Here is a 10,818-nt window from a genome sequence, read left to right as displayed (position 1 = left end):
AAATCACAAACAGCATCAGGCAGGAAACCACAGATCATGACTATCAGCTTATTGAATTCATATTGCTGTTAATGTGAGCTGTAACTGCATGTAGCAGCAGGCAGAGAAACAGACCAGACGAGAGCGTAGACGGTTTCCTCGGAGTGAGAGACAAACAGAGACACAGGGAACAAAGAAGCGGGCGTGCCTTCTCACACAGACCCGCCCATTCACCCACACGCAGCCAATCAGCTGGCCGGTATGCTAATGAGCTCGCTGCACCGCATCGTCCCTGCCCTGGCGGTGACGTCACCCGCACATCTCTCCGTCTGGCCGGAGACTCAGACAGAAGCAGCAGAGCAGCGGAGGAGGCCAGCCGGGGAGGGGCCCTTTGTCCGGGAGGAACGTTAGCACTGTGGCCGCTGCCGGCTCTGGAATAAATACGCTTTTTGTTTGTCGTCTTTCCGTACAAGAGCGTAGCCCAGGTCGGATCGGATCGGGACATCCAGTTTTGATCGGAAACACAAAGGGGGTGGATGCTTTTTTTGTTGCTCCATGCGCTGTTTTTCTTTCCCTCCTCAGCCGCACTGATTTATTTGCACTGACCAGTTGTCTTTAAGAAAAAAAAAACGGGTCCGGTGCCTCTCCCCTCCTCCTTCCCTCTCCTTCCACTCCTTCTTGCCCTCCTTTATTTTGCCTTCTTACCGATACCGCAACCCAGCGGAGCCGCAGAGATGCCCAGCTCGCTGTTCGCTGACAGCAGCGTCCAGGGAGACGCACTGGACGACCAGCGAGCCCTGCAGATCGCCTTGGACCAGCTGTCTCTGCTCGGCTTGGACAACGACGAGAACCCGCTGTACGACAACAACCAGGAGCCCCGGAAAAAGAGCGTCAACATGACCGAATGCGTCCCGGTCCCCAGCTCCGAGCATGTGGCTGAGATTGTGGGCAGACAAGGTGTGTGTTTCACTGTTCCCAGACTCTTTGCGTCTGTATTTTGTCCTGCAGGAGCCATGGCCATGCACCCAAACACTCCAGCAGCTGTTTGACTGTGTGGGAGGGACAGAATGCCAACACACAGTCAGAGAATGCCTGCTGTTGTCTTAACCGTGTTGCTGCTCTGCGCAACAGCGTGGATAAAGTGAATTTCAAAATATATGGAGAATTCGGCATCGCTACAGTCCACCAAGTGATGATCGTGTCAGTAAAACATGGACATTAGTTTTTGTCTGACAGTTCGTCACACACTGATCCTCTAGAAACACACGCAGCGAGTAGCAGAGTCTGATTCAAGAAGTGGAATAACCGCCCATTGGGGTTGTTCTGTCTGAGCCCAAAAGAGTCCTGCTGCTTTGGTGTATTCTTCTGAGCCAAGCAAAGCCTCTTTAAGTTCTAGTCATGAATGGAGCTCAGCTCAGAGAACGTTTCCTCAACGTGTGTGTGAGGAGCAGCAGTGACATGACAGGTGTTATTACAGTCATGATGAGGACATGTAGGTCAGACAGCCATGCTGCCATATAACCTCATATTTGCAATCTTTTTTTTCTTTCTGCGGATCGCTTTGTTTTGTGGCTGCGATGGTGATCAGCACAAGATCAAATTAGGACAGCGGTCACGATCTTACCTTGCCACAGAGAGCAGACGCCCATAGCTGCAGAGATCCAGCTCCAGTCTCCCAGCTGTAGGGCTGCAGGGCGGTACTGGTGCTTGGTTACATATGCGGAATCTTTTCCCCTCCCTGTGCTGCTACTGCGGTTCCCAGAAAAACAAAAGGGATTGCGAAGAACCGCCATCTCCAGCCCTACATTTCCAAACAGCTGCAGCGTGACATTAGTGAAGCAGATTTGTTTACATCTCATACCCTCACACAGCCCCCTGTGTCGGGTTTATCAGGTTAGGAGCGTGATGTGAAAAAAAACAAAAACTGGATTAACCATGACCTCGGGTATTATTTTAAGACAGCGAGCCTCATAAAAGAGACTCCATTTACTTAACACCAGTTCAATATTCTCTCATTACGAGGTAATCCCAGAGATTTGAATTGGATGCACAGAATGAGTTTATGTAGGTTTACCCTCCTCTACTGATTACATCACCCTGTCCCACTCAGCTGGCTGCTCTGCTAATTATGTCATTCTTCTCAGGCTGTTTCCTCAGCCAGTCTCACTTTGATGATAAAGAGGTGTGTGTGTGTGTGTGTGTGTGTGTGTGTGTGTGTGTGTGTGTGTGTGTGTGTGTGTGTGTGTGTGTGTGTGTGTGTGTGAGCTTGAAGGTGTTCTATTGGAATCAAGTCAGGTTCTTTAGAAACTCTTGTGTGATTTTGGCAGTGTGTCCTGGATTATGCCGAGCATGTGCATATCGGGAGTTATTTTGTCAAACAGCATTTTGGGGGATCCACAGGCATTCATCTGTGACTGTATCCTAGAGATTTGAATTGGATGTGCAAATTGATTTTAGGTAGGTTTACCTGTATTGATTACATCACCCTGTCCTGCTCGGCTGGCTTGCTTTGCTAACTATGCCATTCTATTTCCTCAGTTGATCTAATTTTGGTCATAAAGACATGTATGTATGTGGTGGAATGAACTGGTACCAGACTGTGAAAGTGTTTAAGTAGCTTTTCCACTCTTTTCGTAACACTATGAGTATAAATATCAGCAGTTCAGCAGTAGTTGCTGTAAATCCTGACTGTATTGTTGTGACAAATCAGCTTGAAACACCCTTTGTGTTGGCACATCATGTATCCAGAAGTGTGTCTTCTATCTTATTTTTGTTTTGCTGCATGTTTATGGTGGTAGCATGTGGTTTTGTGAATTTGTTCTTCTTTAAAAGGGGCGGTTTCACTTGTTTTTGAGACCACTGGCCTATCAAAAGATAATAAATGTCCGGCATCTGTTATGAATAGTCCAGAAGTATTAGTATAATACATGACATATTTGTAGGTGTTGTTACTATGAAACCTACTCTTACTTTCGTCTCTTACTTCCATGCCTCAGGTTGCAAGATCAAAGCATTGCGAGCAAAGACCAACACCTACATCAAGACTCCAGTTCGAGGCGAGGAGCCTGTTTTTGTGGTAACAGGCAGGAGGGAGGATGTAGCTATGGCCAGGAGGGAGATCATTTCTGCTGCGGAGCACTTCTCCATGATCCGAGCCTCCCGGAACAAAAACACCAGCCTGAATGGGAGTGGCACCCCAGTTCCTGGACCACCTAACCTGCCTGGACAGACCACCATCCAAGTTCGGGTGCCTTACCGTGTTGTGGGGCTGGTTGTAGGCCCCAAGGGCGCCACCATAAAGCGCATCCAGCAGCAGACCCACACCTACATTGTGACACCAAGCCGAGACAAGGAGCCGGTGTTCGAGGTGACAGGGATGCCAGAGAATGTAGACCGAGCACGTGAAGAGATCGAAGCCCACATTGCCATGAGGACAGGAGGTCTTATTGAGCTCCAGGATGAAAATGACTTTCATGCAAATGGGACTGATGTAGGTTTTGATCTGCATGGGCATGCCACCCTGTGGTCCAAGCCCAGTGCGGGAATGACACCCACCTCAGTGCGCAAACCCTTCTCCAACTACCGCAATGACTCGTCGTCCTCCTTGGGCAGCGCATCGACAGACTCTTACTTTGGTAACAACAGCTCGCGCATGGCTGACTACAGCCCCCCCAGCCCTGCACTCAGTTATACCACCACCAACAACAATGGCAACAACAATAACAACAATATCAATGTCAACACCAATGGCAACGGGTTTGTTTACGGAAGTGAGGTCATCTCACCTGACTGCACTGATATGACTTTTGACTCCTCATCAGGGTTTGACCCTACACCAGCCCCACCAGGCCTCCTTTGGTCACCATATGATAGTCGCATGACCCCCTCCTCCACCGGAGGCAGCTCCCCCACCTCCACCTCAGCCATATTCCCAACCAACACATCCACTAATGCCAATGGGATAGTTGCGAACCAGAGAAGAGTTAATGGTTGTACCCCACAACCTAGGATGTCGCCTCCACTTCACAGCCACAGCGGAGGGCCCATTGAGCACCCATTAGCCCGGAGGGTGCGCAGCGACCCAGGTGGAGGCTCTCTCAGTTTCCCTGGTTACTCGGGCTCTATCACATCCTTGCCAGGCCCTCACCTCCCTGGGGTTCCCTGCGACTCATCAGCCTCGTCCACCTCCTCCTCTTCCTCCTCCTCCACCTCATCTGGCACGAGCCGAAAAGGCAGCCGTGATTGTTCCGTGTGCTTTGAGAGTGAAGTCATTGCCGCCCTGGTTCCCTGTGGGCACAACCTCTTCTGTATGGAATGTGCCAATCGTATCTGTGAGAGGAGTGAGCCCAAATGTCCTGTCTGCCACACCGGCGTCACTCAGGCTATACGTATATTTTCATAAGAAGTGTAAGTCTTTGACTGTCTCAGTGAGACTGGCTACAATAGCAACAACAGACTCTTCATACTGCTTTAATGAGATCATCCAATCATCAATTTGGAAAGTGTATATAGATATACATATGTATGTATGAGGCTGCAGTATCCAGAAGGGACAGACACCTTTTTAGGCTCCGTCATAGTTGTTAATAATATACTGTAGCTTGGGGAAATATTTTTAACATCTAAGTGCATGTTTTAAATATTACAGTATAGTAATCAATAGTTCTAGTTATTTGTACCCTATATTTATGAGGTGAAGAGACAAAGTGGGATCAGGATGGAGGTACGTGGGTCAAACTGTAGACTGTTAGCAGGAGGAGCCTTCCAGGTTTTCCGATCGAATGTTGTAAGAGTGGAGGCCATGGCTGGAAAACATGGAGGGCTTCCAGCCAAACGGGACAATTGACTTACAAAGATACTGCAGCTTTAGGTCAGAAACTGTATGAGGGAGAGAAACAACATATCCTACATATATATGTATAGAATCAATTTCCACAAGTTGAAAGTTTTAAATGACGTTAATACAGATTGAAGTATTTTATTCTTTTTTGACTTGAAAAATTATATTTCTTATTGCAAAGATGTTTACAGATATTTTAATTTAAGTTCAGTGAACTTTTTGTAGCTGGGTTGAAATATTGTTTATTTTTTAGTATGGCCTTATGGCATTGATCACTGTATTATTTTAATATCACACGACTGTGGGAGGAAATCCAAGTCCACAAAATGTGTATTGTATTTGACAGTATTCTGTTGGGATGGAGTTTTTATAGGTTCAGCAAAAAAAATGTCTTTCAAATCTGCTTCATCCAGCATATTTTTTATTCAGTAATATAAAGCATATTTTATTCTATATTATTATGAAACATTGAAATGTATAAAACTTAGTAAGTTGAACACAAAGAAACTGTTTATGCTTTCTAAAATTTGTATGAATTAGATTCCAGTGGGAATTACAGGCCTCTGTTGCACCACTATAGTTTTAGTATTTCTATTTTAATACATTTGTTTACCACTTGTTTATGTATATGTAGGTGAAGTTACTTGAGCGTAAATGTACTTTATTGAGCAAAGTTTAAGAACAAAGTATATTTTATTTTATGATAAAGGGCCTTTGACCTCATGGTCAAACACTAATATTATATTTGCTGAGACAAGATTTGAAAATGTATCAAGAGTTTTATTTTTCTGACATTTAAAATTATACATGATAAAAGTAAAACTTAAGTAATGGTGCTACTTCATGTTTTTTTTAAGTATTTCTATATAAGTCCAATAAAAATGGTACATTCATGAGCTACTTGCTTCTTGTGTTCTTCCTGCCCTTTGTGTTTTGTGCTGCTGGTGTTGCAGTGCTGTTGAGGATTGTTTGATAATTATTTGAACGTTTGATGTCGCTCTGGTTCTTAATTGAAGCTTATAGGTGGCAAAATGATCACAGTGACTTAATTATGGATGGTATTCTTTGATAGGACATGGCCTGCTTTGTCACTATTTACACTAATACTAAGCTCATAATCTGTCGTTTCTGGTTATTGACAGACTAATGAAACAGTTCAAAAAGATACTGAGAATTTAAAAAATGTGATATTTGATTGCCTTAATGTGGATGCTCCTTTTTGAGTTTATCAAATGTCACATTTACAAAAAATACATTGTGTAATCAGTTGCTGAAGAAACTCCTTTGAAGCTGCAGCAATTAGTCAATTGGCGTTTAGTCACCTAAAAATGAATGCACAATTTTGGTAATTAGAAGTTTGTAATTTATAATAATATTACAGAAGAAAATGACAAAACAATCCAGTCAACGGTTATGATTGACTGCTGAATGTCTCTGGATTGTAAAATGTTGGTTCAAACAAAAAAAAAGACACTAAAATATCTTCTTCTACTTTGGAAACTGGAAGATGAGCATTTTTTACTAACTTCCAAAAGTGATGGATCAAATGAATAAATAATAAACAGTGAAAATAATGATCATTTGCAGCCCTGTTGTTGTATATGCTAAGTTGCTAGCAAAATTTGGTAGATTCCTGTCTCACTTACTTTATCTAGTTTCTACTATAGTATTTTTTCTTCTAAAGAAAGATTAACTTCTGAAGCATTTAAGAATTTTGTTTTATTTTGCTAAACCAATAAAACAAAAAACAAAATCAAAAAAACTTTGGCAACTGAAGTTATTTATCCAGACAAAGCATCCCCTTTCTGAGAGGCAATGCCTGATCATTTGATTTAAATGCTAATTACTACGGGAGTTTGCAGCACTGTGCTGTGAGATAGCATATGGTGTGGATTTGCACTGTATGGATAAAATTCAATTGAAAATGAAACAGGAAAAACTGAAAGTGGTTTTCCAGTATTCAATGAACCGCTAGGTTTGTAAAATGCCATAAAAAATGTGAAAATTTTATATCACAATGTCATAAAGCTAAAGGTAATACTATGACATTGCTTGTTTTTACCCAAACCACAGTCCAAGACCCAAAAATATTCAGTTCACATTCACGAGAGAAAAACAGCAAATCCTCACAATTTCGAATCTGGTGTGAGGGGGGTGGAATAGTTTAAGGTGAAGTATGACTATCAAAATAGTTGTGGGTCATTTTTCAGTTGTTAATCACTTCATAGACTGATTATTTAAGCTTTAATTACACATTCATTATCAGACAGCAAACTTGTGAGGGATAGTATTTGTGGCATTTTTCTTCAGATTTTTTTTTTACTAGCACTAAAATTCACACTCCAATTCCTAACATTGGATGAAAAATGTGAGGGGTGTATGGAAGACTGGCAAAGGATCATTGACTCTCAATGGCACAGAGAAGGAAAAACTGTGTGGCTAATGTTGTGTTCTGGGATAACAGAAAGTAGACTTTGTAGCTTTCACAGAGAAACATTACTGAATTCATAGTAAGAATGTAGCAATCAATCGACAATGACTTTCTAGTGTGCAAGAGCAACTTAGTATTATAATTGTGCTTGAAATGTTTTTGTGTCATCTGTTGGTGTTGATCATGGTTTAAGACAAGCAAGCTCATTAAGCATCTGTGATCCTTTAAAAATACAGATTATGAAAATAAAGAATGAACTATGACTCTTGCATTCCAAAGGCATGGACAAACAAAAGGAGATGAAAACTATTTTTAGCTTCTACTTGTAAACATGCTGATTTAAATTGAACTACATCATGCTTGATGTGTCTAAAGCTAATGCTGTATATTAAAATGAGCCTCACTTAGAATACTCTCCGATGTCATAAATGAGCACTTTCTGCCCTCTGCTTGTTCCTTTCACTTCTCCATCCTCTTACCTGCACATAAAATACATGACAGAGGTGAGTGTACCTCTGTTCTGTATTACTGAAATGTTAAATGATTCAAAACTGTGTCACCTTACCATAAATGCATTACTTGTGAGTTAAGCATTTGGATATTTGAGCGCAATGGAACATTATTTTTCAAAACATTTTTTTTAAAGTATGTTGTATGAGACACAACTAATGTTCACTATTAGTTGTGCCTCAGGTGGTAGTCTGGTTTTTCACTAATCTCAAAGTTGATGGTTCAATCCCACACCCCTCCACATGTGGAAGTATCCTTGGGCAAGACACTGAACCTGAAGTTGCTCCTGATGGCAGGGAAGCATTTTGCATGGCAGCTATGTCATCATTGGTGAATGGCCGAATGAGAAACACATGGCAAATTGCTTTAAGTACAGCTATGGCAGAAAAGTGTTATTTAAGTGCAGACAATTTGCCATTTTTTAAGATAAACTCTATCTTCTTCAGCATGGAGAATGACAAATTTCTACAGATGTTTTGCTATTTTTCAGAGATAACTCCTCTTGTTGGAGTGACTGTGTTGCTCTACCTTTCTCCTTAAAATAGTCGGACGGTGTTCTATTACATTCAAGTCAGGCAACTTCGCCAGGTCATAGTTTAGACATTTTTCTTCTTAAGAGTATTTATTAAATTGAGCTTCTCTTAGAATATACTCCTCTCTCTCATAAAAGAACAGTTCCTGCTCTGTGCTTGTTCCTTCACTCCCCTACCTTTTTCCTGTGCTGAAGCACATCCTCATGTCATGTGGTCCTGTTGGAAACACTGACGTTTAAACACATGCTTTGCTGCAAGATAGTAAGAGCAGACTCTAATGATAAGTTTAGAATGGAAATGTCTTACACAGGCCACAGAAGTGGACTCTATAAACCATATTATTAGGAAGCAATCTTACCACTGCGGAAAGAGCTGACAAGTGTTTTTATCCAAATGTGCAACACATGGAGTTCACATACTGCTTCCTGTGGTTGAAGATTCACTAAAAGAAGGCCTGTGCTTCTCCTGGCCAAGAAAAGAAATAATGATATACAGTACAAGCTTGACTCATAGTACTGTCATTATATTACACGTTTCTTTTTCTGCAAAATCTGCTGAAATTAGTTTAATTTAATTTAGTACATCAAAATATTTTACAGCAATACATTTGACCATGTAAGACTTTAGAATTAAACTAAATCAATCTTACTGGTCATGACAACATACTTCAAATCTAAGCAAAACATGTAGGAAACACCGTACTTACATACAAATATTTTCAAACAACTACAGTCTTACTGTTTTGTATTGGTTTGTATTTGTTTTTTGTACTGACCTACTGTTAGTAAGGTGGAGTTTGGTCTAGCAACACAAGACATCTCATTAAATGTGATTCTTGTCTTTTTTTGTATTGTGCTAAATGTAACAAAGTAGCAAGTTAACAAGTGAAACTGGTGAGTGTTATTTTGTTAATTTATAAATTATTAAATGACTTAATCTGAGTCAGCACTGCATGCCACTCTCAGCTCTCTCCCTGCCGACACAGACACGCTCTGTGCGGGTGTCTGTATCAGGCAGGAGAGAGCTTAGAGTGGCGGCTAATTCTGGAGCTAAGTTATAGGGTTTTTGTAGTTATTTTCACATTGGCTATAACCCACAGTAGCCTGTGTGAAGGTTCAATAAACGACCAGAGAACAAGATAAAGTCTCACTCATTCATTACAGAGGGTCCCTACAATATGTAGAGGTGGGAATTAATGAGAATTGGAAACAGCCCCACAATTTAATCAGTTGTTCCTTATATGATTTTCAACTGATAAGTCTCAGTTGATTTATAGTAGGATCGCAGTCATGTGATCGTCAACAGGAAGCAGGCAGCAGACGCAGCGTTCAATTGTCATAGTTACAGTGACACTGTGACGCTAACTTGCAATGGGAAATCCTTAACAAATCCATGGATCCAGACTATAAGCAGCACCACTGCCAAAATCTAATCAGGTGGTCCTTGTGTCATATCTGACCTTCCCTGAAAATTTCGTCCAAATATGTTAGTCCATTTTTGAGTAATTTTGCACACAGAAGAAAGGATTCATGTACACCAATCGTCACATAACTCTGCTGTGTTCCTTGGCGGAGTAAAAATTACTCTGTATTTGTTCTGTGAGACAGATGATAAAACCTCCTTGGAATTGATGATGGTGAATTGTCTTTAAATGTTACTTGTTTTATGGGTATTGATCTGAGAAAAATGGCACCCTTTCATCCATGGTTTCTATGTTAAAAAGCTCCATCTGGTTGAACATTTGGCTGTAGGCAAATATGTCTGGTGTGCCAGTCTGGGTTGTCAGCAGAGGAACAACACAACATTTCTCGTATTCTCCATGCTTTGACCTACATCTCATGCATTTAATGGACCTCCATTTGGACACACACACACACACACACACACACACACACACACACACACACACACACACACACACACACACACACACACACACACACACACGTAAAAAGAGAGAGAGACACTGACCACCCTCCTACAGAACAGAAACACAGAAACAGAGTAGGTGGGAGCCATGCCTTTGCAGAGTGAAAGTCTATATTTTATTCATACTGTGCTCTCTGCTTGTCACCACTCTGTAGTCTCGCCATTACTTGATGTGATTCATCCATTTAAACACACTTTTTACTAACAAGCAGCTGTTGCGTATCCAGATTTTTGCACAAATTCAGTAGATTGCAAGAGAGATGAGGACACTAAAATGAAACAAGGTTGTTTAAGAAACCCTTTAGATTAGTAGCCCAACTCCTTAACCACAAGTTACCACTATCCTATACAACATACAAGATTACCTCATTACCTTAGTGTTTGGATTTATTAGTTTTTACAAATTTACAAACTTGTCTTGTGGACATAGCCATCATTTTATACATTATTCGTAGACGCAACTGCCGAGATCTTGGATTGAAGACATCCGACTTGCAAATTAGACATTGTATCTTGTTACAGTTCAAGTTCGGGTCTTTTGTTCAATAAAGGTTTGGGATTGTGTGATCATTTTCAAATGCCGTTTACTGAGAAAA

The 10,818-nt window shown here is 41.3% G+C and overlaps 1 protein-coding gene across 1 annotated transcript; it reads left to right on the top strand.

The window, feature by feature from the left end:
* The first annotated feature begins 230 nt into the window (after nucleotides 1–230).
* On the top strand, nucleotides 231–5,715 carry mex3b (mex-3 RNA binding family member B). Its single transcript, XM_022215009.2, has 2 exons — nucleotides 231–936; nucleotides 2,976–5,715. The coding sequence occupies exons 1-2, from the start codon at nucleotides 714–716 to the stop codon at nucleotides 4,379–4,381; spliced, it is 1,629 nt and encodes a 542-aa protein (XP_022070701.1). The 5' UTR covers nucleotides 231–713; the 3' UTR covers nucleotides 4,382–5,715.
* Nucleotides 5,716–10,818: the final 5,103 nt, after the last annotated feature.

The sequence above is a fragment of the Acanthochromis polyacanthus genome, chromosome 2 (assembly GCF_021347895.1).
Source record: "Acanthochromis polyacanthus isolate Apoly-LR-REF ecotype Palm Island chromosome 2, KAUST_Apoly_ChrSc, whole genome shotgun sequence".
Taxonomy (NCBI): Eukaryota; Metazoa; Chordata; class Actinopteri; family Pomacentridae; genus Acanthochromis; species Acanthochromis polyacanthus.
This window is presented reverse-complemented; position numbering and strand designations above follow the sequence as displayed.

Bases quoted from the DNA above. Each gene is read 5' to 3' on its own strand.
- mex3b (XM_022215009.2), top strand. From the start codon at position 714: ATGCCCAGCTCGCTGTTCGCTGACAGCAGCGTCCAGGGAGACGCACTG. The intron at 937-2,975 runs GTGTGTGTTTCA...TCCATGCCTCAG, and splicing joins TGAGATTGTGGGCAGACAAG to GTTGCAAGATCAAAGCATTG.